Below are 25,674 nucleotides of genomic sequence, written 5' to 3'. Positions count from 1 at the left end.
CACAAATTAACACATAGTTTGGAACATGGTTTACACAAACTAACACATAGTTTGAACCATGGTTGACACAAATATAAAATTTAAAAAAATAGAAACCAGTTGTGTTGATTTCCGTATGTTCGCTGCTAAGAAAGAACATTCAAGGACACCCAGTCACCCAAACTGGAAAATCCAGCGGGAGGAGATGGTGCCCTTGTTGGTTCTACCGATGAAGCGAACATCCAGAAACCTCGACTACTGGCTTCGTCTGGCCCGTAGCCAGATTCGCTGCAAAGAAAGAACACTCAACGTTCTAACTATCGGTGTCGGAGCCGGAGTCGTTGGTGCAGTAGTGCACTGTGGCGGCGTGTCGTCGAACACCTTGACGATCATCTCGCCGTCCCCCTCGTAGAGGAAGGTGAGCTGGCAGCCGGGCTCGAGGTCGAGGTCACGGGCGAACTTGTCCCACCCCGTGTGCAGGTACATCTTGCCCTGCCCGTCGAACAGGACCTCCACGGTCCAGCGGCAGAAGTTGCAGCTAGCTTCCCGTAGCTGCAAGTGCGCCGGCTCGACGCCGTCGGCGAACTCGTCCGGTAGCCGCTTGATGGCGAGTGGGTTGTCGTCGATGCGGAGGAGGAACTCGAAGCAGCGCTCCTCCTGCGAGGACGAGGAGGGCGCAGGCGACGGCGAGCGTGGGGCCGTAGCTGCTCCACCACGGCGGCCCCTGCCCCGGCCACGGGGGCGCCCAGGGCCGCGGCCTCGACCGCCTCGCCGGCCACCAGGACCGGCCATGGACTTCCTCGCGGGCTTGGCTGCGTCGCAGGAACACCTAGGCGGTGCTACGGTCGAGCTTTGTGGCGGCTAGCTAGGGTTTCTTTGGAGGAGTGGATGAGGAAGAAGAACGCGCGCCCCCTTTATATAGGTTGGCGGCATGCGGTGGCCGCGGGACGCGTGGCGTCGCCATTAACCTCGTTGGCGGAGGTGGGTGGCCGCTCGGCAGCCGAGGCATCGTCGCCATTAGTGGCGCAGTGTGCAAAGCGATGCAGCGACGCAGCTTTGCAGTCGCTGGCGCGTTTGAGAAGATGCATCGACGCAGGGTCGCTGCAGGCGGGCCAGCCGAAACGTCCGCCAGACACGAGCGGACGTTTCCGTACGTCCGCGGAGACGCAAACCTTGGGCCAGGTTTGCGTCTCCACGGACGACCCGGTCACTTTGCGTCGTCTGCTGGAACAAGCCCCAGTGAGCGACCGTTTGCGTCGCGTCGCTGGAGATGCAGTAGTTCAGCCTTCAGGGCACCTATGCTTTGCGCGGTAGAGAATTCTAGATCTACCGTTTTGCAGTCCACTCGAGTCCAGCGGGTCCACGTCGGCCAAAGTTTTGAATTTCGAAATCCGGATCAGATCACCGTCAGGCGCGCTCCCGTTAACCCACGCTCCTCAAAAACTCTTTCGAAAATCGTCCGGTCCAGGGCCGACGCGCCCTCCCAAAACTCCACCATCGGACGGCCACGGAGCCACCAACGCCTCCAGAAACCCTACAGGAGCCCTCCGCCGTTCGCCCCCACTACACAAACCCCACGCTCCCCTCCGTATCTCCGCCGGCCGCCGCATCTTGCTCTCCCAGTAGCTAGCGCAAACCCTCGCCCTCGCCCCCGCCCCCGCCCGGGCGCCTCCGTCCATCTTCCGGCGAGCCGCTCCGTCCTCCATCCGCGGCCGACGCAGCCCGCCTCCACCGGAACCCGCCGTCCCCAGCTCCGAGCCGACGCCGACGCCGTGGCCATCGCCCCCAAGCATACAGTTGCCGCCGTCGAGATCCGAGGTAAAAAAAGCACGCAACCATCCGATTTCCATGCTGTTTCCCTCAGCAAATCCTCCCTGGACCGGCTTAGATCGACGGGCTCTTCCATCAGATCTGCGGCTTTTCAAAAATAAATCTCCGCGAATTTGTCCCCGCCGTGTATTTCCATCTTCCTGGTGTCGTGGGCAGTGGGGGCCAACTGCCCCGTGGTCGCCGCTCCCCGCTGCGGCCACACCTGGCCGTAGCGCTTCATGCCCTGAACTGCTTTGGTTTCGCGATTTTGCTGGAGTAGGGTTCGGGATTCGACGGCGGATCTGGGTTCTGTTTCAGCCGATTAAACTGATATGCTTAGCTCGCAATCCATCCTTCTGTACAGAGAAGCTGAGTTGGATGCGTGGCTCTGGGAACTGACAGTTTACAGTAACTTCAAGCTGTGCTTGATCATCAGATCTCGAGGTCTTGTATACTGCCAGTAGCTTATTGTGTTCTGGACGCTCAATCAATGTTCACGCATGTAGGACTGCTGGTTGTATACTAGCGTTAGCCAGTGAAGAAATATAATTAGACTATTGATATTCCGTAATTGCTAATTTTATCATTGATTTCCTCTATAAACAAACCGTTTTGAGCAAAATTCTTTCGTTTAGGAGTTGGTTATGCTGCTAGTTGTTACACTGTAGACCTGTGCATGTTTTTGCTAACTTGTGTTCAGTTTTATGCTGTGTTGGTACTAGGGTTTGGTACCTTAGGGACATGCCCTCCAGTTGCCACTAATTTCGTTGCTACTTATATTATTCTATCACTTCCTGCAATCTGGGATCGTGCTAATGCTTACCCTTGTGATTTACCTGTAGGCTGTTGCGTGAAGTGCCACACTTTCACATGGATTCCGCAGCGCCAGATTTCCAACCACGGACATTCTCCATCAAGCTGTGGCCACCGAGTGACAGCACTCGCCTGATGCTTGTAGAGAGGATGACCAAGAATCTGTCTACCGAGTCCATCTTTTCTCGCAAGTATGGCCTTCTGGGCAAAGAGGAGGCTCACGAGAATGCTAAAAGGATCGAAGACATGTGCTTTGCTTCTGCAGATGAGCATTTCAAGACGGAGCCTGATGGTGATGGCAGTTCTGCTGTCCAGCTATATGCAAAAGAGACTAGCAAGCTGATGCTGGAAGTCCTGAAAAAGGGCCCAAAGACTGCCGCAGAACAAGAAGCACCTGTCATTGATACACCCGTTGAGGTTGCTGATACTGTGTTTGATATATCTGGTGGCAAGCGTGCTTTTATTGAGGCAGAAGAAGCAAAGGAACTTCTGAGTCCGTTAACCAAACCAGGGAACTCGTACAAGAGGATCTGTTTCAGCAATAGGAGCTTTGGCATTGGCGCTGCCAATGTTGCTGGGCCAATTCTTGAATCAATCAAGACACAGCTCACGGAGGTAGACCTCTCAGATTTTGTAGCTGGAAGGCCCGAGGATGAAGCCCTTGATGTGATGCGCATATTCTCCAAAGCTCTAGCTGGGTCTGTACTGAGATACCTGAACATCTCTGACAATGCTTTAGGCGAGAAGGGTGTCAGGGCATTCACGGAGCTGCTGAAATCACAGGGCGACCTTGAAGAACTGTATGTGATGAACGATGGTATATCAGAGGAAGCTGCAAAAGCTCTGTCTGAGCTCATTCCTTCAACTGAGAAGCTTAAGGTTCTCCACTTTCACAACAATATGACTGGTGATGAAGGTGCTATGTCAATTGCTGAGATGGTTAAGCGTTCTCCAAACCTAGAGAGTTTCAGATGCTCAGCAACAAGGATAGGATCTGATGGTGGAGTGGCATTGGCTGAGGCATTAGGGACATGTACCGGTCTGAAGAAGCTCGACATCAGGGACAACTTATTTGGTGTTGAGGCAGGTGTTGCTCTTAGCAAAACGCTTCCAAAGCTTCATGATCTCGTTGAGCTGTACCTCAGTGACCTCAATCTCGAGAACGAGGGTACACTGGCGATTACCGATGTCCTCAAACAGTCAGCGCCTCAGCTGGAGATCCTTGAAATGGCTGGAAATGAGATAACGGCTGAAGCGGCCAAAGGATTAGCAGAATGCTTAATAGCAATGCAGTCGCTCAAGAAGCTCACCTTGGCTGAGAATGAACTGAAGGATTCTGGTGCTGTGACGATTGCACAATCTCTGCAAGAAGGCCACCCAGACCTGAAGGAGCTTGATGTGAGCACAAATATGTTTCAGAGGTCTGGAGCCAGGTGCTTTGCTCAAGCAATCACAAACAAGGCAGGTTTTGTGCTACTGAACATAAACGCCAACTTCATCCCTGATGAAGGCATTGATGAGGTGAAGGAGATTCTGAAGGGAGGTAAGAACTCGCTGGATGTGCTTGGCCCGCTGGACGAGAACGATCCTGAGGGGGACCCTGAAGATGATGATGAAGAAGAGGGCGGGGAGGAGGACGATGCCGACAATGGTGACGGTGATATTGGCTCAAAGCTGCAGGACCTGAAGGTGGAGGAGGAGGATGATGATTAGTCATGTCTAGGTGGACTAGCCCATATCTTTGGCTGCGATTAGCCTCTAAGATCGCTAGACAATTTGAATTTCCACATAAAGAGAACTCACTGTGGCTCTATTATTTTGAACTGAGTCGAGCAGCTACATGCTGTAGCCTGGCGGTTCATCTGTACCCCTGAAACTTTCTTGGTCAGGCCCGTACTCTTAAATCTATGGCATATTGGCATGGCATGTGTTAGATGTGATATCTTCTTAACCTACTCCCTCCGTCCACAAATAAGTGGACGTGCGGGATTTTCAAGGTAAATTAGTAAAAGGAGAGAAAACTTGCATTGGGAAGATGCAATCAACATCTCTCTCCTCTTTAATTATTTCATCTCCAATAGGCCAATAGGCTAAGTGCATGTATAAAATTAAGATAACATGTGTTGAATGTTATTGGGTTTGATTTCCGTGCGATGAGAGAGAAACAACTTTTGCTAATTTAAAATGCATTGAGAATATAGAAATACACTCTTTCATGGACAAATATTTTGGCTAGATGTCCACTTATTTGTGGACGGAGGGAGTATCTCGTGACTTGTGCGCTGTGACTTGTGACCTCATTAGCTTTGATATCCGTTGCGCGCATGGGATTACCCAAAGCTGCCTATGTCGGCATTGAAAAAAACTGATCTGAATTTCGTGTTGTTTCTACGGAATTAATCTCGAAAACTTTTTTGCATTTGCATGTACAGGTGCCAACGATGAATTGGACGAGTCAACCACATTTATTATTGTTTGTTGTACTTCCTTCGTGGCTAAGATATGATTCGCCTCTTTGTGTTCACACATCCGTCACCTTCTTCGGTTTCCTTGAATTGTACAGCTGCCCCCACTTGTTTTGTTGGAATCATAACCAGCCCCTTAAGCAAACCAAACCAGTTCAATAAATTTCTCTTGAAAAACCCATCATGTTATCTGAAATTCATTCAGGAAAACAGAAGACACTAAAGACGACATACAACAAGGCATAAAAAGAATATCAAAAAACAAAATTGCACATACTCGTCTTCTTCTTTCGCTTGTTTTTGACGGGTTTGAAAATACACTGATATGGAGGCGTGCAAACGTTCTTGCCATACAAGCCTTTGAAAACCGCAATAGTCTCTCACCACGGATAACAAGATCTAGTAGTCGCCGAATGAACCAGCACATGACACAACATAGGCTTGCAAACCTTCAGGGTTGTAGAAACTAGACATGTCGCAAAGCACGACAAACAAGAGGTCGAGGTTGTCATGCCACTAACCAATCAATTGTTTCCCCTGATTAGCACATCAGCTGATTTGACGACACAAACTCTCACAGGACCTTTGTTACTATCGAACCGGATGCCCTCGAGGTAGGGAGAGGCCCGGGAGACCTCATTCCAACGTGTTGCCGTTGCCATCACCTCTTCGATGTCGCTAGGGAGAAAAAATCCAAAGGAAAACACACCTGAAAAACAAAGAACATGATGGGTCCCCACTCTTCTGGTCCGGCGACCACACTGGTGGCCAAAGGAGTGGGGAACGAGATGGCTATGAGGCGGCATCAACGAGGGTTTGGGAGAGGTTTGCTTTAAGCTTTCCCATAGATCCATTTTAGTACCTAAACCAAACGACCAAATTTTATAGCTATGTGGTAGTACTCGGTATATTAAATTGAGATTTCTCCTGAGATCATTTCTCCCAAGATCTTTAACAATCTCATATAGATTTCTTCGCATGTCTTTTCTATGACGGTCATCAACTTTTTGTCAAAGTTTTTCTTGTCTAGCCTCAACGAATTTCTCATGGGTACCTTCGGTGCCCCATGTATATGATTTTTTGTGAGACCTCAAAGTACATACTTGTTGTATCATGTGTTGTGCCTTGTAGTGCCACTTTCATACGCACGATAATCATAGGCCACTGGATCAACCTGACTTTCAAAGAAAGAATTGTTCGTGGTCAAGATCCTAGGCCTATTGCCCCGGGTCTATCAAAAGTGATCTTCTGCTTCCAACATTAAGCGTTCCATTGGTTTGTTGGCCTTTCTCCTTCCTCATTTTTCTTCTTCTCGCCCCTCTAGACCTTCATGCACCTTCTTGAAACAACTGGATCATCTTATCGTGACATTGCTTCAGAATCTAACATTCGAGAAGTCGATGTTGCCGATGTAGGGCGAGGCAACAATCGAGGGATTGTTGCTCATCAACGTGAACAGTGAGATGACACGACACCTTGATCCAAATTTGGGTGTCGATTGCAAGGTAGGGTGAAAACTGCAAAAACGTATCCTATATGTCTAATATCTGTTCCGAAAAGAAGGTACATAGAGGGCCTAAACGTAAAACGTGACCGATGGCCAAACGGTAAAATCCCACCCCTCCCTGAGGAGAGCCAGTCTTAATGCGGCCTCCTCATCTTCGTCCTTCTTCACTCATCCCCTCGCGCGATCAAGGAGCAGCACTGCAAACCCTAATCTCTCTTTCCTACGCGCCGCCGGAACCACACCTCCGTCGCCGGATCCCAGTAATTCGTCGCCGGTCCTGATTCCGCGGCCTCTTCTAGGTTTCGGAGATGGGCGACCACATGACCGTCTTCCGCTCGCTTTGCGAGCTCTTCCCTCAGGTACGATCGGTTCCCCTTCCTGCCTCGCATGAATCTACTTGTGCTTCTCGGAGGAGAAGGGGGTAGATGGTGCGAATTTATTTTTTCTGGCTAGCGAGTGTCTGGGTTCTTCTGAATTTCTCTCCCAGAAGAGATTTGTCTACGGATTGATACGTGATGGGACAGTCTAGGATGATTGCCTTGACGCGGGGTGTGATATTTGTTGCCTGCGGAAACTAGAGTACTATTAGATCAGGTTTTTTCTTTTCTGTAAACAAAAGTTTTGATTCTTCCTTTTAGAAGGGATTACAAGGGATAATACCGGTCTATCCCGCAAATACCTGTACACCGTTATCGAACCAGGTTGAACCCCAGTAATCCTCACAAAAACATGAGATGCTGGTGTATGCCAAGTCCACTACCCTGACCTAGTGTTATCCAGGGATTGTGATGGGAGGAGAGTATTGGGTGAAAGTAGGGGTTTCACCAAGTACTTGTGGTGATTACCCCTATGATCCCAGCTAATAAAATTGTGCCAAACAGGGCCTTAGGGTTATGCGCTTGGGTAATCTGCCATGCAGGGTATGTGTGGTACAGGTCTTCTGTCAAAGTAGTAATTGTTATTCTGTGCCCCTTTCTGCAGGTTGATCCTCGAATGCTGAAGGCTGTTGCAATAGAGCACCATAATGATGCTGATTCCGCCGTGGTTGCTGTCCTTGATGAAGTCATGCCATCTTCAGTTGGAATTTCTAGCGTTGACCATGAATCCGTCATTTTTAATGACGACCTAGTCAGAAATTTTTCTGCTCATGGTGCGCGTGAAACAGGAAGTTCATCATCTGCTGGTAAGTGTAAATATTGAGACTGGCTGGTCACTATATGCCGAAGTCTGTTGCAATATAGGACCATAAAGATAATTATTCCATGGTGGTAGTCGTCCTTGACTAAACTATGCTATGTATGACAGGTTCAATCGGGACCTCTAGCCTCCATCATGGACCTGGGGTAATTGTGGATGACCTTGTCAGAAATTTATCCGCTAATCATTCTGTGCGTGAGGTGGGAAGTTCATCATCTGCTGGTAAGTATAGATATTGAGATTATGGGCTAGCCATCCTCTATTGACATATATATTTTATCCTTACTGTAAAATAGATTTAGCTGAAGAGTGTGCATGAGTAGTTGCTAGTGTTGTGTTGGGATAGTGGTGACTGGATCTTCTGGTTTTAGTATAAGGCTGTGAGCTCAAAGCTAACCCAGTGTAGCACTTGGTGATTTGGGTGATGTAGCAGTGAATGTTTGGAATCTAAATGTTTTAGTGTTAAGTGAAGAATCATTCAAGGCTGTGTCATGGTCTTTCTTATGTTTGCTTTAAATTTCTATCTTACTAATTGAGCTCACGTCTGTTTCACTTTAGTGCTAATCTGAACACTCCTTATCTTCAGTAATTGCAAGAGTATTTTCGCTGTGATAATACTCTCTGGTATTACCTTTTCTGTATTCTGAATTTATGCTAATGAATGTACTGTCAAATCAGGGTATAATGTGCGGGATGAAGCTAATGGAAGTGTTGATTCTGCACGATGCACATCTTCTACAGAGATCATAACTGACATGCAAGAAAATGTAGTGGGTGAAATAGATGTGACTCCATCATTCCAAGTGATGAGCAAGCAACTAGATTTACCTTTCTATTCTGCCCTTGAAGTTAATGATAAGCCGCGTGATCTGACCCTTGAAGATCATTTGGAATCTTGTTACACGAGTAACTTAGATCATTCAGACAGTGGAGTTGGAAATGGCGGATCTCTATCAAGTGAATATATTGTTCAACCACTCATGCGGAAAAATGGGAATGACAGCATAGATCTTAATGTTGCACAAGTCCAAGAGCAAGATTTGGACATTGCAGTCCCAGCTGGGGATTATATTTCCCTGGATAGTTCTTTGAAGTTTCCTTGTAATTATTTGGAAGTGGGTTACAACACTTCTGCTCCTGTTCCCAACAGTGAATTCTCACCTGAGTTACTCTCTATTGAAAAAGATGCTTTTGCATCTGCTCTGGATTTTCCTATACCAGACATCCGAGAATCATTTATTGGGTCTTCTGCACTCTTAGTACAGAAGGATGAAAACAGTGCCAACATTGATTACAACACACAACAGCCAGGAGATATAATTGAGCATGGCGACACATTCTTGTCTTCTCAAAGTGATCTGATTCCTGATCTCAATTCTAATCACTTCGTCTCGATGGCTTCAACTCATTCAAGCCAGTCTGTTAGTATTGAGTCACTTGAGGATTCCATTGCCGATGCCAAAAACAAGAAGGTACTCCATTCACAGAAACTCTATGCGCTGACCTTTTTTGGAACACTTGTCATGGGCACACTAACTTCCATGTGCTTGCATGTGTGTGGATTACACTTATTTGGTGTGCACACTTTTCTCTTATTTTGTATTCCCACTTATATTATCTTGAAAAAGTTGCATGACACTTAACATTTACCCTAAGTCATGACTTGTTTACTAAGAATAAGTAAAAGAAAATGATACCATTTTTGTATTGTGTGTTAATTATGGATTAAAATGGCAGATTGGACACAAATTTTTTTTTTAGGAAGACTCAATGTACGCTTTAGAGGCACAAGTCTTCATCATGTTTGATGCACACTGAAATGAAGTGAAAGAAGGATCTTGCTAAAAGTAACATTAGTGAACTACTTGAATGGGCTTATTGGAAAAAAAACGACCTAGAAGAATGTCATGACCATACTTATTCTGCTCTATATAAAGAAGCGATTGGATATTTGGCTGCATATCTTGAAGCTATGGTAGAGTAGTAGATCTAGTCTGAAAATGCGCATTTGGCACTAGCTGACTGCCTGCAGAAACTAGTCAGTTCAGGCTCTACTAGGTTGATTAAAATCAATTTGGGTCATGGCAGTGATACTTGCGTATTGGCCATTTTCCTGTGCTTGCTCTAACATAACAAACTTGCGCAGAAAATTCCCCTTTCTAAAAACACACTATTTATGGTGCGGTTCAATAGATTCTGGTCCAAGGAGCCACTTTGATTCATCCTGGGCTGACTTGATGCAACTGCGTTCTGCATACATTCATTTCACATTTTGAAAGGTTTAATAGCTCCGTAGTTTCTGTGGAGCTAAAATTATCCTGGATTTGCCTGAACGCTTCTGTCCAACAAACTGAATCAACCATGGTTTATATGTTACTTTTCTGTATAGAATACAATCTGCATTTTAGAAAATTGTGAACACTGGTTTATTCAAGTGGTAAAATCACCCTGTTATAATGGCTGCTTCGTCGATCACTATTGAAGTTGGACACTTATTCTTGTGCTATGGCATACTGCAGAACGATCTGTTGCCCTCACTTCAGCTGGTTACAAAGATGATAGAGGATGTAGAACTTCTTGAAGAAAAGGCTGAAGTGGCCAAGCGTGAATCATCTACTTCCGGTGCAAGCATCCTCACCAAAGTTGAGGAGCTCAAAGAGATGTTGAATCATGCAAAAGAAGCAAACGATATGGTTTGCCCTTTTATCCCCTGATGATTGATTATTTTATAGAAGAGGTAACTCATTGAGTTGCCTAGCCTGAAGCAATCTGATCTTTTTTGTTACATACAGCATGCTGGTGAGGTTTACGGTGAGAGATCTATTTTGACCACGGAGGCACGGGAGCTCCAATCTCGACTTCAGAGGCTGTCAGAAGAGAGGAATAATTATCTAGATGTAATTGAAGAGGTAGTATCTCAATGCTTTGGAGTTACCATCCTGCATGAAAACTTGAAGGAAATGAATATGTGTTACTTTGTTATTATTGTTGGCATCATGTTAATTCTTTGATGTTAGAAACTTTTTCCTCCATGGACTAAGCTTCCTAACAGTAGGTCGAAATGATGGTCAGTCATGTCTTGGTTGTATTAGTTGGTCGGTTTATTGTTACATAAAATTAATTTTATAACAAAACATAGCTGCTCACAATTTTTTATTACGAAATGTAGTTTCTCTTAATCTAAATGAATTTATAGTTTATATTGGATACATCGAGTTAAAAGTTTATTTGAATTATTAACTTTGATCTAAAGCTAAACATGATCTGCAAATTTAATCTATCTAGATACGGCAAACTCTTGAGGAAAGATTGGCTGCTGCACAACTGGAATATGAAGCGGCTGAGAAGGAGAAGGTTAAAAAGGAAGCTTCTGCTCAGGCACTGCTTAGCAAACAGGAAAAGGAGATGAATTCCATCGTTGAAGAATCAAGAAAGTTGCAGAAAGAAGCTGAGGAGAACTTGAAGGTTTAAACGTGCAGCCTTTATATTCTTGCTGTTGTTTCTGTGTTATTTTCTTGTTCGCTACTGACTGTCAATTCTAATATTATTTTGTTGCTATCTGTTCGCTACTGACTGTCAATTCTAATATTATTTTGTGGATAATGGCTAATTTTGTTCTTTTGGAGTTCATCCATGTCTTGTTTTTAGTACTGCTAGAAGAATAATCTTTGTTCGATTTTAATTGTTGATGTTGGGTTGTATTATTTGGATGAACAGCTGAAGGATTTCTTGGTTGAGCGGGGTCGAATTGTGGATACACTGCAGTAAGTCCTCATTTTGAATTGCTACTTCAGCACCACTGAACTGTTTCATTCAGCAATAGATTGGGCTATAGCTTATTTTACTACACAATTAAATCTCAAATGAACTATAATTGATTGTTCATGATCTTGTATGAGTTTATCATCTTCAGAAGATGATCACAATACCTCTACGAATTTAAAAGTTGAAATCATACTTGTAGTTTGGTTATGAAATATGTGTAGTATTATTTCCAGTTCCAGGTAAATGAGATAATTCTTGTGCAATACCTCTGTTCAGAATTAAATGATGTGAGAGTGCTGTCAAACTTCCCTATGTGAACAACTAATATACAAAAGAGCTATCTAAGTTGGTTTGGTGAAAATGGGCCATTTAATTTTTCATGTAAAATATTTTCACAAAATTATGTTACGAACATATCAGTACAAAAAAATCTGTCAAACATATTGGAACTGTACCAATGTCTAAAACATCGTATAGTCCTACGTATGTTTTGCTATCTACTTGATGTTTGTAACTGTTCAGACACTTTCTGAAGTACCAGCCAGCTAATTTAAATTATTTATATTGAGGATATTAAACTCCATGAAGTATTGTAATTCTTATTATTGTCCTTTGGCAGAGGTGAGATTGCTGTTATCTGTGAGGATGTATCGCAACTGAAGCGAATAGTGGATGAGCGCCTATCATGGAGCAAGTTGCAGCGATCAACAATTTCAAGCCTCTCTTCTTCGCTGCATTCTTCACTTCACAAGAGTGGGAGTTCGTCAGATAGGACTATTGAAGCAGTTGAGTCTAGAGATAAACATACAGTCGCTGAAGGTGCAAGGCCAGGTGTTGAAGACCCGGCCGTGGACGAGAGAATGGTTGAAATGCTAGATGGCTGCGATAATGAAAGTGCAAGTTGGGTGGTTGAAGACGATAGCAAGCACAGGGGTTCCAACGAGGATGGCTGGGAGATTCTGAACTGAGGATGCCCGAAGATTGGCCGGATTGCCTGAGGATCTCAATAAATAGCAAATCAGGGATAATAGTCATTTAATAAACTGTCGATCGGCCTTTGTTTTGGAGCAAATTTAGCAGCCTTTAACGATTCTGGCACTCGTCAGACTGGCATGACCTTTTTGTGAAGCCATGGCAGCATTATTTGAGATAAGTTCAAATTGCGCTGACATGATATGTATATATACCGTGCTTTCAGCTTATAATACTCCCATCTGGTACGAATTAATGAATGCTATCCTTCTTGCAAAACGCCCTTATGCTTTTTTCCCAACAAACAACAGACTTCTCGTTGCCCGCGCCGCCCCTCCCTCGCTGGCTGCCTTCCTTCCTCCGTGAGTCCCCGCCTTCCTTCCTTTGCGTTCCACCAGTTAGAACCCAACGAGGAGGGAGATCAAATATGAAAGGATTCCTTTTTTCCTCAAGCGTCTGACTTTGCTGGCTCTAGCGGCGGGGCGAATCCATTGGGTGTAGAGGTACCTCAAGTATTCTCGGCGACGACGGTCGGTAGGAATTGCAACGGGAGGAACGGGGGAAGGGCTCCAAAGATGTTTGCGGTCGGTGCGGATCAAGAGGACCAAGGACGCCGTCAAGTTCAAGGTGCACTGCTCCAGGCACCGCTATAGCTTCTGCGTCTTCGAGAGGGGCAAACAATGAAGAAGTTGATTTTCAAATAGGCAGAAGCGTTGGAGATTCTCTTAGGGCATCTCCAGCGGCGCATTTCGGACGCCCAAAAGTGGTTGCGAGCGTCCGTTTGTGTTGTCCCGCGGACATATTTTACATATTTTGTCCGAGTGTCCATTTGCGCCGACCCAGTTTTAGGTTTGAACGCATTTAAAAATATAGATATTAATACATTTTAATGCATAACTATACAATGTAGATCTAGAAGACTAGACTACTTGCTTTCTGACGGACCGGCACCGTCGTGCGTCGCTCCATCGCCTGCTTCTCCGCCGCCTCCCGTGCAGCTGCTATGGCTCGGTGCGCCGCCGCGTCCTCTTGCAGGCACTGCTGCTCCAGCCTCGCGCTCGCGGCGTCGTCCTTGAATGTTGATACGTCTCCAACGTATCGATAATTTCTTATGTTCCATGCTACTTTATTGATGATACCTACATGTTTTATACATACTTTATGTCATATTTATGCATTTTCCGGCACTAACCTATTAACGAGATGCCAAAGAGCCAGTTGTTGTTTTCTGCTGTTTTTGGTTTCAGAAATCCTAGTAAGGAAATATTCTCGGAATTGGACGAAATCAACGCCCAGGATCTTATTTTTCCACGAAGCTTCCAGAACACCGGGGGAGATACGAAGTGGGGCGACGAGGCGACGCCACACTAGGGCGGCGCGGCCCAAGCCCTGGCCACGCCGGCCTGTTGTGTGGGCCCCTCGTGGCGCCCCTGACCTACCCTTCCGCCTACTTAAGCCTTCGTCGATAATAACTCCAGTACCGAGAGCCACGATACGGAAAACCTTCCAGAGACGCCGCCGCCGCCAATCCCATCTCGGGGGATTCAGGAGATCGCCTCCGGCACCCTGCCGGAGAGGGGAATCATCTCCCGGAGGACTCTTCACCGCCATGGTCGCCTCCGGAGTGATGTGTGCGTAGTTCACCCCTGGACTATGGGTCCATAGCAGTAGCTAGATGGTCGTCTTCTCCTAATTGTGCTATCATTGTTGGATCTTGTGAGCTGCCTAACATGATCAAGATCATCTATTTGTAATGCTACATGTTGCGTTTGTTGGGATCCGATGAATAATGAATGCTATGTTATGTTGATTATCAATCTATCATCTATGTGTTGTTTATGATCTTGCATGCTCTCCGTTGCTAGTAGAGGCTCTGGCCAAGTTTTTGCTTGTAACTCCAAGATGGAGTATTTATGCTCGATAGTGGGTTCATGCCTCCATTAAATCTGGGACAGTGACGGAAAGTTCTAAGGTTGTGGATGTGCTGTTGCCACTAGGGATAAAACATCAATGCTATGTCTAAGGATATATTCGTTGATTACATTACGCACCATACTTAATGCAATTGTCTGTTGTTTGTAACTTAATACTGGAGGGGGTTCAGATGATAACCTGAAGGTGGACTTTTTAGGCATAGATGCATGCTGGATAGCGGTCTATGTACTTTGTCGTAATGCCCAATTAAATCTCACACTACTCATCATAACATGTATGTGCATTTCATGCCCTCTTTATTTGTCAATTGCCCAACTGTAATTTGTTCACCCAACATGCTATTTATCTTATGGGAGAGACACCACTAGTGAACTGTGGACCCCGATCCATTCTTTTACATCGAATACAATCTACTGCAATACTCGTTCTACTGTTTTCTGCAAACATCATCATCCACACTATACATCTAATCCTTTGTTACAGCAAGCCGGTGAGATTGACAACCTCACTGTCACGTTGGGGCAAAGTAATTTGGTTGTGTTGTGCAGGTTCCACGTTGGCGCCGGAATCCCTGGTGTTGCGCCGCACTACACTCCGCCGCCATCAACCTTCAACGTGCTTCTTGGCTCCTACTGGTTCGATAAACCTTGGTTTCTTACTGAGGGAAAACTTGCCGCTGTAAGCATCACACCTTCCTCTTGGGGTTCCCAACGGACGCGTGCTGTACGCGTATCAAATGTCTCGAACGACTCGACGATAGCCCTCTGCTCTGCCTCCCTCTCCTCCAGCGTAGGCGCATCAGGGTCATCGAAAGACCAAGATATCTCGGAGTCGGAGTCCTCTGCGGTCGCGGCGGCGGCCAGCCTGCGCTGCTCCAGCTCGGCGTCCAACGCCGCATGGCCCGCCATCTCCTCCTCTGCTTCCTGCCGCGAGTGCCAAGTCCTTGGCGTCCCTGACCGGGTCGAGGAGGTCGCCTGTGCTGTCGTCGAAGTCGAGCTCCTCGGAGCTCGAAGAGGCCGGGGGAGGTGGAGTGGGAGGTGAAGGTGGAGGCTGAGCGGAAGCAGCCCGGCCGCGTCCGGTGCTGCTCATGGTGGATCTGGTGGAGGCTGAGCGGAAGCGGCGGCTAGGGTTTAGCGGGGAGGAGATGAGAATGAGATGCTAGCTCGCGCCCCTGTTTATATAGGTCGGAGGCAGGGCGACGGCCGCGCCACGCGTGGCATCGCCATTACTACGTGCGCAGAGGTAGGCGACGGCCGCGCGCCACGCGACGCGGCTGCAGACTGCCGAAGCGACGCCTCGGTGCCAGTACTGGCGGAGAAGACGCATCGACACGACGTCACTGCCTGGTGGGCCAGACAAAACGTCCGCCAGACGCGAGCGGACACTTTTCGCGACCGCCGAGCGTCCGCGGAGACGCAAACCTGGCGCATATTTGGGCCAGGTTTGCGTCTCCGCGGACGGCCCGGTCACTTTGCGTCGCTCCGCTGGAGGTGGTGCTAGACGCATTTCCGGTCACGCCGGACACAAACGATCACTCAACGTCCGTTTGCGTCGCGCCGCTGGAGATGCCCTTACGCGGCCACATCAGACCTGCCGACCCAAAATGTGGCCGCCTCTCACCTTTCCTTTTTCTATCTTTTTCTTATTGGAGAATCTTGATGTCTACGCACGCTTCTATTCCTGTAGACAGTGTTGGGCCTCCAAGAGCAGAGGTTTGTAGAACAGCAGCAAGTTTCCCTTAAGTGAATCACCCAAGGTTTATCGAACTCAGGGAGGTAGAGGTCAAAGATATCCCTCTCAAGCAACCCTGCAATTAAGATACAATCAGTCTCTTGTGTCCCCAACACACCTAATACACTTGTCAGATGTATAGGTGCACTAGTTCGGCGAAGAGATAGTGAAATACAAGTAATATGGATGATTGTAAGTAGTAATTGCAATCTGAAATAAAAATGGCAGCAAGCGAACATGTAACAGAACTTGTTGGAAACGGTGTTTCAATGCTTAGAAACAAGGCCTATGGATCATACTTTCACTAGTGGACACTCTCAACAATGATCACATAACTGAATAAATAAATGCTACTTTCAAACACTCTCTTGTTGGATAACAAACACCATTCATTGTGTAGGGCTACAAAAGCACACCTCAAGCCGGAGTAAACAAGCTCCACAACGTCCGGAGTTCATATTAAAGTAACCTCTAGAGTGCATAATAGACCGTTGCAATTTAGACCGAGTACTAACATAGCATACACACTATCACCAATAGCTATGAAAGGGGGAATAGATCACATCAATACTATCATAGTAATAGTTAACTTCATAATCTTCAAGAGATTACAATCATAACATACGTCAAGTACTACATGATGCACACACTGTTAACTTTACATCATGGAGGAGGAATAGACTACTTTAATAACATCACTAGAGTAGCACATAGATTAATAGTGATACCGGTAGAGCCCTCAGCCTCGGGGGAGAACTACTCCCTCCTCATCATGGGAGACAGCAACGGCGATGAAGATGGCGGTGGTGTCGATGGAGATGACTTCCGGGGGCAATTCCCCGTCCCGGCGGCGTGCCGGAACAGAGATTCTGTCCCCCGAAACTTGTCTTCGCGATGGCGGCGGCTACAGAACTCTTCGTGGAATATCGTCGGTTGTCGTAGGGTTTTCGCGTCGCGAGGAATATATAGGCGAGAGGGCGGCGTCGGAGGGGTCCTGAGGGGCCCACCCCATTGCTGGGCGCGCCCTCCCTCTTGGTCGCGCCGCCAGGTGGTGTGGGGCCCCCTTGGCCCTTCTCCGTCTCTCCTTCGGTGTTCTGGGTCCGTCTCGGTAAAATAGGCGGTTTGGCTTTTGTTTCGTCCAATTCCGAGAATATTGCCCGAACAGCTTTTCTGGAACCAAAAACAGCAGAAAACAGGAACTGGCACTTCGGCATCTTGTTAATAGGTTAGTTCCGGAAAATGCATAAAAACGATATAAAGTGTATATAAAACATGTGAGTATTGTCATAAAACTAGCATGGAACATAAGAAATTATAGATACGTTTGAGACGTATCAAGCATCTCCAAGCTTAGTTCCTACTCGCCCTCGAGTAGGTAAACGATAACAAGGATAATTTATGAAGTGACATGCTACTATCATAATCTTGATCAATACTATTGTAAAGCATATGAGATGAATAAAGTGATTCAAAGTAATGGTAAAGATAATGACTAAACAACTGAATCATATAGCAAAGACTGTTCATGAATAGTACTTTCAAGACAAGCATCATAAGTCTTGCATAAGAGTTAACTCATGAAGCAATAAATTCTTAATAGAAGGTTTTGAAACAACACAAAGGAAGATATAAGTTTCAGTAGTTGCTTTCAACTTTCAACATGTATATCTCATGGATAATTGTCAACACAAAGTAATATGATGAATGCAAATAAGCAAGTATGTAAGAATCAGTGCACACAGTTGACACAAGTGTTTGCTTCTAAGATAGAAAGAAGTAGGTAAACTGACTCAACATAAAGTAAAAGAAAGGCCCTTCGCAGAGGGAAGCATGGATTACTTATGTGCTAGAGCTTTTTATTTTGAAAACATGGAAGCAATTGTGTCAACGGTAGTAATAATTCATATGGGTTATGTATAAAACTTCCTATAAGTTGCAAGCCTCATGCATAAAATACTAATAGTGCCCGCACCTTGTCCTAATTAGCTCGGATTTCCATGGATTATCATTGCATTACATATGTTTCAACCAAGTGTCACAAAGGGGTACCTCTATGCCACCTGTACAAAGGTCCAAGGAGATAAATCGCATTTGATTTCTCGATTTTGATAGATCTCAACTTGAGGACATCCATACCGGGACAACATAGAAAACAAATAATGGACTCCTCTTTAATGCTTAACGGATGAAGCCCAGTGATCAGGGGGGTACGTGAGCACCCCCTGGCTACTTGACACATGTCTAACGGCATCCAATCATTCGTTAAGACTCTCCAAAACGAATGAAGACCTGGAGGAGACACAACCGCCGCTTGCCCCTGCAGCGCGGACGCGCATCTCCAAATATACTGGAGCAGCCATGGCAGGCCCAAATCGCAAATCGAGTGAACGAGGCATTGCTCTGCTGTCCCACGCTGGAGCGGCACAAATCGGGGCGGAGCTCCCTCGCCAGCCAAATCCTGCCGAGGCGAGGAGACACAGGGTCGGAGCTCGCGGCGCGTGTACGACAGTTGCAGCATGCCGTTGCCGCGTCAACGGGGCATTGCTCGAGTCAACGGGGGACCGGTGGGCAGCCATGGCGGCCCAAATCGCCATCGTCCTCTTGGGAGAGCAAGGAGGTCGGGGCGAGGGAAGCAGGGGAGGGCGCGCAGCGAGTTGGGCATGGTGGATTCATGTCCGTCGCGCAGCTGCACCCGGCTGCCACCTCCATCCCTGCCGCAGACAGACCTTGCTCTCGACAGAGTTAATGCTCCATCCAAATTCATCCTCTTTTGTTGATTAATCTCACTAGCAGCCATCAAATATCGAATCCCCACTGTATCTGGTTGTTACAAATTCGGTTTCCCCTTCAATTAAGCAACATAGTGCTCCAATTTCTGAATCTATACGGGATTGGAACGTTAGGGAAATAAAAGCAGTTGCAGGTGCATGCTTTGGGGCTCCAATTTCTTGTCTACATGCTCCTCCTGCTCATCCACGTCACAGCATTAGGCGCACCATCCACTACCTGGTGCTGCACGGGCCGCCGGGGAGTAGCGGGGAAAATCGAGCGGTGGTCCCAAGCGGCGGCGCCGCCATTCAATCTCGCGGACGTGAGGTACTAGCCGGCGCGGAGTGGCTGCCCCGGGAGCAGCACGTGGAGGAATCGCTAGCCGGGCTCGCGGGCGGAATTGAGCCTGTCGTGCTCGACGGTGGAGGGAGGAGCACGAGGAGTTTGGGATGGGGATGGGAGGATTTGGATTGGGATTTGACGGCCGTTTGATCTCCGTTAGCATCTACTCGCGGAGAGCGAATCTAAAAGCAAATCCAACGGTATCTAGGGGGTGCGCACGTACCCCCCTGAACACCAAATCCACTCTCTAATGCTTAAAGCATTCAACAACAGATAATATTCTCATAAGAGATTTGACGATTAATGTCCAAGCTGAAACTTCCACCATGATACATGGCTTTGGTTGGCGGCCCAATGTTCTTCTCTAACAATATGCATACTCAAACCATTCAACTCATGGCAAATCTCCCTTACTTCAGACAAGACGAACATGCATAGCAACTCACATGATATTCAACAAAGGTGTGACAGGTTGATGGCATCCCCAGAAACATGGTTACCGCTCAACAAGCAACTTATAAGAAATAAGATACATAAGCGACATATTCTTTACTACAATAGTTTTTTAGGCTACTTTCCCATGAGCTATGTATTGCAAAGACAAGGAATGAAATTTTTAAAGGTAGCACGCAAGCAATTTACTTTGGAATGGCAGAAAAATACCACATAGTAGGTAGTTATGGTGGACACAAATGGCATAAGTTTTGGCTCAAGGTTTTGGATGCACGAGAAGCATTCCCTCTCAGTACAAGGCTTGGCTAGCAAGGTTGTTTGAAGCAAACACAAGTATGAACCGGTACAGCAAAACTTACATCAGAACATATTGCAAGCATTATAAGACGCTACACTGTCTTCCTTGTTGTTCAAACGCTTTACCAGAAAATATCTAGACTTTAGAGAGACCAATCATGCAAACCAAATTTCAACAAGATCTACGGTAGTTCTCCACTAATAGGTTTAAACTACATGATGCAAGAGCTTAAACATGATCTACTTGAGAGCTCAAAACAATTGCCAAGTATCAAATTATTCAAGACAATATACCAATTACCACATGAAGAAATTTCTGTTTCCAACTAAATAGCAATAAATGCAGCAGCTTTCAACTTTTGCCATGAACATTAAAAATAAAACGAAGAACACAAGTGTTCAAATGAAAAAGCGGAGCGTGTCTCTCTCCCACACAAGCATGATAGGATCCGATTTATTCAGAGAATGAAAATAAAAAAACGAAAATAAAACACACAGACGCTCCAAGTAAAGCACATAAGATGTGACAGAATAAAAATATAGTTTCATTAGAGGTGACCTGATAAGTTGTTGATGAAGAAGGGGATGCCTTGGCCATCCCCAAGCTTAGATGCTTGAGTCTTCTTGAAATATGCAGGGATGAACCACGGGGGCATCCCCAAGCTTAGATTTTTCACTCTTCTTGATCATATCATATCATCCTCCTCTCTTGATCCTTGAAAACTTCCTCCACACCAAACTCAAAACAATCTCATTAGAGGGTTAGTGCATAATCAAAGACTCACATGTTCAGAGAGGACACAATCATTCCAAACAGTTCTGGACATTACCCAAAGCTATTGAAAGTTAATGGAGCAAAGAAATCCACTCAACACAGTAAAAGAGGTAATGCAAAATAAAAGGCAGAATCTGTCAAAACAGAATAGTCCGTAAAGACGAATTTTTTCGAGGCACTTAACATGCTCAGATGAAAAATCTCAAATTGAATGAAAGTTGCGTACATATCTGAGGATCACTCATGAATTTTCGCAGATTTTTCTGAGTTTCCTACAGGGAGATCTACTCAAATTCGTGACAACTAGAAATCTGTCACTGCGCAGAAATCCAAATCTAGTATCAACCTTACTATCAAAGACTTTACTTGACACAACAATGCAATAAAATAAAGATAAGGAGATGTTGCTACAGTAGTAACAACTTCCAAGAGACAAGAAAACAGTTGCAAAGTTAAAACATGGGTTATCTGCCAAGAAGTGCTTTCTTTATAGCCATTAAGATGGGCTCAATAATTTTAATGATGCTCACATAAGGACGAGAGTTGAAGCAAAGAGAGCATCAAAAAGCAAGCATGACACAAATTTAAGCCTAACCCAATTCCTATGAAAAGGAATCTTGTAAATAAACAAGTTATGTAAGCATAAGACTGTTATCACCCGAATTTGACTGAGTCAGAGGTGGGCCACGATCAAGATGGGCTTGAAGATTATATATGGAAGAATATATGTGAATCGGCCTTATATGCAAAGTTTGGGCTAGTTGGCCCGTGTATCTGTAATATAGTAGGATACGTATCGATTAGTTAGAGTTTGTCTCGTGCACGGTTGGGATTATTCCCACGTTAGAAAGTCTACGGACTATAAATATGTATCTAGGGTTTATGGAATAAACAACAATCACGTTCACCACAAACCAATCTAGGCGCATCGCCAATTCCCTTGTCTTGAGGGTTTCTTCCGGGTAAGCATCATGCTGCCTAGATCGCATCTTGCGATCTAGGCAGTACAAGTTTATTCGTCGTTCATGCGTTGCTCGTACTGAAGCCTTTTTGATGGCGAGCAACGTAGTTATCTTAGATGTGTTAGGGTTAGCATTGTGCTTCGTATCATATGCTATCGTCATGCAACCCTTAGACATCTAGCCGCCCTTACGCCTATCTTAGGCGTAGGGGCGGCACCCCGCTTGATCATTATTTAGTAGATCCGATCCGTTATGGTTGCTCCTTGTTCTTCAAGGATTAGTTTAATATCTGCATAGTTAGGCCTTACAAAGGGTTGGAGGATCCAGCGGCGCGTAGGGTGTAGTTTGCTAGCCCTAGACAGGATGTTCCGGGGATCAACCTCGTGTTGGTTTTTAGGCCCTGTGTAGGATCGGCTTACGATCACCGTGCGCGGCCGCGAGGCCCAATCACGAGTAGGACGTTCCGATTATGCGGTGAAAACCCTAAATCGTCGTAGATCGTTTTAGCTTTATCTTGATCAAGCAGGACCACCATATATTCGTACACCTCGTGCGAATCATGGGTGGATCGGCTCTTTGAGCCGATTCACAGGACAACCTGAGAGCCGATCGAGGCTCGTATTTAATGTTTACGTGTATGCCATGCAGGAAACTAAGCGAGGCATCTCCATCACCTTCCTGACCAGGTATAGGTCAGGTGGCACGCCCTTGCACCAGCATCGGACGTGCGTGCCGGAGTTCTTTGCGGGCCGTCGCTCGGAGGGACCAGGGCCAGCCGCAGCCCTAAGTTGCTCCCGGCTCTCCTGTGTTGCCCGTCGTTGCTCGCCGGTGGGTTTCTGACCGCAACACATTCTGGCACGCCCGGTGGGACAATCTTCTACATCAACCACATCGCCATCTACATCTGAGATGGCGGACGGCACCCCAGTCACGTACGAGGATCTGACCGAAGAGCTCAAGAAGAAGTATTACGAGGTCAAAGCGATCCTCGAAGCCGACCTCATCGGCTCCTTTCACAGAACCCGCTCACATGGCATCAGGCGGAAAGGGTTCTCACCTGAAGGCGCGCTCGATGGAGTGGACCTGTCCGCCCCGTCCGAAGAACGCACCAGGTCCCTGCGTCAGGAGATTAACTTCATGGTAGCTCATTCGCTACATCGCCACTCTGAGAACCTGGTGAACACTTTGGAGCGTGTTGCTCTTCGGGTGATCCAGGAAATCATGAGGCACCAATACTCTCCGTCAGGACCAGCTCTCGGGACATACCAAGGAGAGATGCCACTCCAGTCCCGTCCACCACTGCCATTCGCGTTGGCAGCACCAGAAGTGCCGAATTCACCGGCATTCGTCGTCTACAAGATCGGTGGTGACCCTAGTGACTACCAGTTCTTGCACGAGGCGCCTAAGGAGATCCCTCACGGGTACACGTGCACATACGTGCCAGACTGCGGTAACTGGGCGCCCACAAACCAGGCCGCAACAGCAGGGACTTCTGGAACAACAGGAGGAACTTCGGGAACGGATCTTGAGAAGCAGACGTGGCTAGCTAAATATGCCACTCCGACAAACCTCCAGAGCTCAGCTCCTGCAGTTGGCTCAGAGCTGGAAAAGCAAGCATGGCTAGCTAAGTATGCCACTCCGGCAAATCTTCAGAGTTCGACTCCGGCAGCCAGCACCGCGGATCAGATCAGTACCATCCTGAGAGACCAGTTCGGCATGGTGCCGAAAAGGAGGACAATCGGCTATTCCAAGCCGTACCCCAACGAGTACGAATTGATCCCGCTACCACCCAAGTATCGGCTCCCTGACTTCTCCAAATTTAATGGATCAGATGGTTCCAGCTCCATCGAGCATGTGAGCCGATATTTGGCACAGCTAGGAACGGTCTCAGCATCGGATCCACTACGCGTGAGGTTCTTCGCACAGTCCCTCACAGGATCGGCTTTCAGGTGGTACACTTCGTTGCCACCAGACTCGATCCGGACTTGGAAGCAGTTGGAAGAGCAGTTCCACATGCAGTATCACTCAGAGGCTTCCGAGTCCGGCCTTGCCGATCTAGCACAAATACGTCAGAAGCGCGGAGAAACTGTGGCAGAATACGTCCAGCGCTTCAGAAATCTTAGGAACCGATGTTATTCGGCTCGTGTAACCGAAAAGGTCGCAGTCGAGTTGGCAGTGGTGGGCCTTGCATCACCAATCAAGGATATGGCCTCCCAAGCAGACTACCCTTCACTGGCGCACATGGTTCAGAAACTGTCATTATATGAACAGCGCCACCCGGACTTGTACCAGGACAAATTCAAGCGTGCGGTAGTCCTGGTTGAGGCAGATGAAGACGAAGGTTCTGCGGGAGATCAAGAGGTAGCAGTGGCTGAATGGACTCGGGGGGCAACCCCCGTGTCCTGCAAATGGGTTAAGCCACCAGGTCCGCCCAGAGGGTTCGATTTTGACGTGACTAAAACTGAGCAAATCTTCGACCTCCTACTCAAGGAGAAGCAGTTGAAGTTACCCGAAGGCCTCAAAATCCCCACGGTACAGGAGCTGAATGGAAAGCCATACTGCAAATGGCATAACTCGTTCTCCCATGCCACCAACGACTGCAGGGTGTGGCATCAGCAGATCCAAATGGCGATAGAACAAGGACGTCTGATTTTTAACCAGTACGCCATGAAGGTCGACACCCACCCCTTCCCCGCCGTTAACATGGTGGAGTGCACTTACCCTGAAGGTTGCCAGCCAGGATTCTCGTTCAACATCAACATGGTAGGACCTGGACACCACTCTGGCAAGGATGGAGACGAGGGCAGCTGCTCTCGTAGCAAGGACACAGAGGAGGCCGCTCCACGCGATCGGCTCCGTCACGATGGCAAGCGCTACATCACAGAGGGAGAAGTAAGGAATGTGAGATATCAGCGACCTCTCTCTGATCACCTCCTCAACAAGTATGTGAGTCAATGTAGCCAACGCTGACGATCCAGCGACGATGATGATAGAGACCGTCTGGCTAGGGACGCCAGGAGACATCGTCGGCATGATCGCGATGAGGAGGAGTACGAGCGCCGTGCCAAGGGAAAATCTAGGGAGCAAGACGACGAGGATAGGCACTGGGACTGCCCCTTCTTCAGACACTGTTGGGATTCAGGAATGAGCCGATTGCCTACAATCGGCAACTGCCCAGAATGTAGACAGAAGAGGAAGGATGCAGCTAACGTGTCCGTGTTCAAACGTCTAGGGCCTCTCCCACCTCGGAACAAGCACGCTGAGTCCCCTCGGGTGGAAGATCTCGAGGATTTGGAAGACGATGATGAAGAAGAAGAGGACAGGTACCACCGGCCAAGGTGGTGCCCTGATGGACTCAGCCGTTCCCAAAAGCGTAGGGTTCAGCGACTGCGCGGCTTGGAGGAAGCCGAAAGGTTATACCTGCACACGCTAAGGAAGGCGCGGCCTGATCTGGCCGCGAAGATCCAGCGAACCCTGGATGAAGAGGGTCGACCACAAAAAATGGAGTGGCGCCCCAAGCAAAAGAAAGCCGATGATGAAACATCGGCTGGCACAAACATGATGCTCATCCTGCCGACGGAGTTTAGTACTCCAGATTTAGACGAGGTACCAAATTTGGACGCCTGCGAGCGCATCGACGTGACAAAGGACGGGGTTAGGCTGGTCCTATCCACCGACCTGACCGTGTAGTAAGAACCAACCTATGGACAAACGTGGCGAGGCCGATCCTTGGGATCGGCCCCAAAGATATATGGAGGGACATTGCAAAACCTTCATTGAGCGCTTCGATCAATATGGAGGCCGATTCCAGCAATCGGCCAAAATTATCCTCACCACACATTCTGCTTGTGTTCAACGTCGATCTAATGGGCAGCGGTTTTACGTCGGCTGATGAGAGTCAAC

The 25,674-nt window shown here is 47.1% G+C and overlaps 2 protein-coding genes across 2 annotated transcripts; both read left to right on the top strand.

Moving 5' to 3' along the window:
* The first annotated feature begins 1,588 nt into the window (after nucleotides 1–1,588).
* On the top strand, nucleotides 1,589–4,541 carry LOC127314268 (RAN GTPase-activating protein 2-like). The gene is made up of 2 exons (XM_051344721.2): nucleotides 1,589–1,797; nucleotides 2,631–4,541. Exon 2 carries the CDS (start codon nucleotides 2,659–2,661, stop codon nucleotides 4,312–4,314), a length of 1,656 nt encoding a protein of 551 aa, XP_051200681.1. The 5' UTR covers nucleotides 1,589–1,797; nucleotides 2,631–2,658; the 3' UTR covers nucleotides 4,315–4,541.
* Nucleotides 4,542–6,728: 2,187 nt separating this feature from the next.
* LOC127314252 (uncharacterized) lies at nucleotides 6,729–12,786 on the top strand. The gene is made up of 9 exons (XM_051344706.1): nucleotides 6,729–6,932; nucleotides 7,555–7,756; nucleotides 7,879–7,992; nucleotides 8,449–9,242; nucleotides 10,290–10,463; nucleotides 10,563–10,679; nucleotides 11,056–11,235; nucleotides 11,488–11,534; nucleotides 12,155–12,786. Exons 1-9 carry the CDS (start codon nucleotides 6,882–6,884, stop codon nucleotides 12,501–12,503), a joined length of 2,028 nt encoding a protein of 675 aa, XP_051200666.1. The 5' UTR covers nucleotides 6,729–6,881; the 3' UTR covers nucleotides 12,504–12,786.
* Nucleotides 12,787–25,674: the final 12,888 nt, after the last annotated feature.

The sequence above is a fragment of the Lolium perenne genome, chromosome 1 (genome assembly GCF_019359855.2).
Source record: "Lolium perenne isolate Kyuss_39 chromosome 1, Kyuss_2.0, whole genome shotgun sequence".
Classification (NCBI taxonomy): Eukaryota; Viridiplantae; Streptophyta; class Magnoliopsida; order Poales; family Poaceae; genus Lolium; species Lolium perenne.
This window is presented reverse-complemented; position numbering and strand designations above follow the sequence as displayed.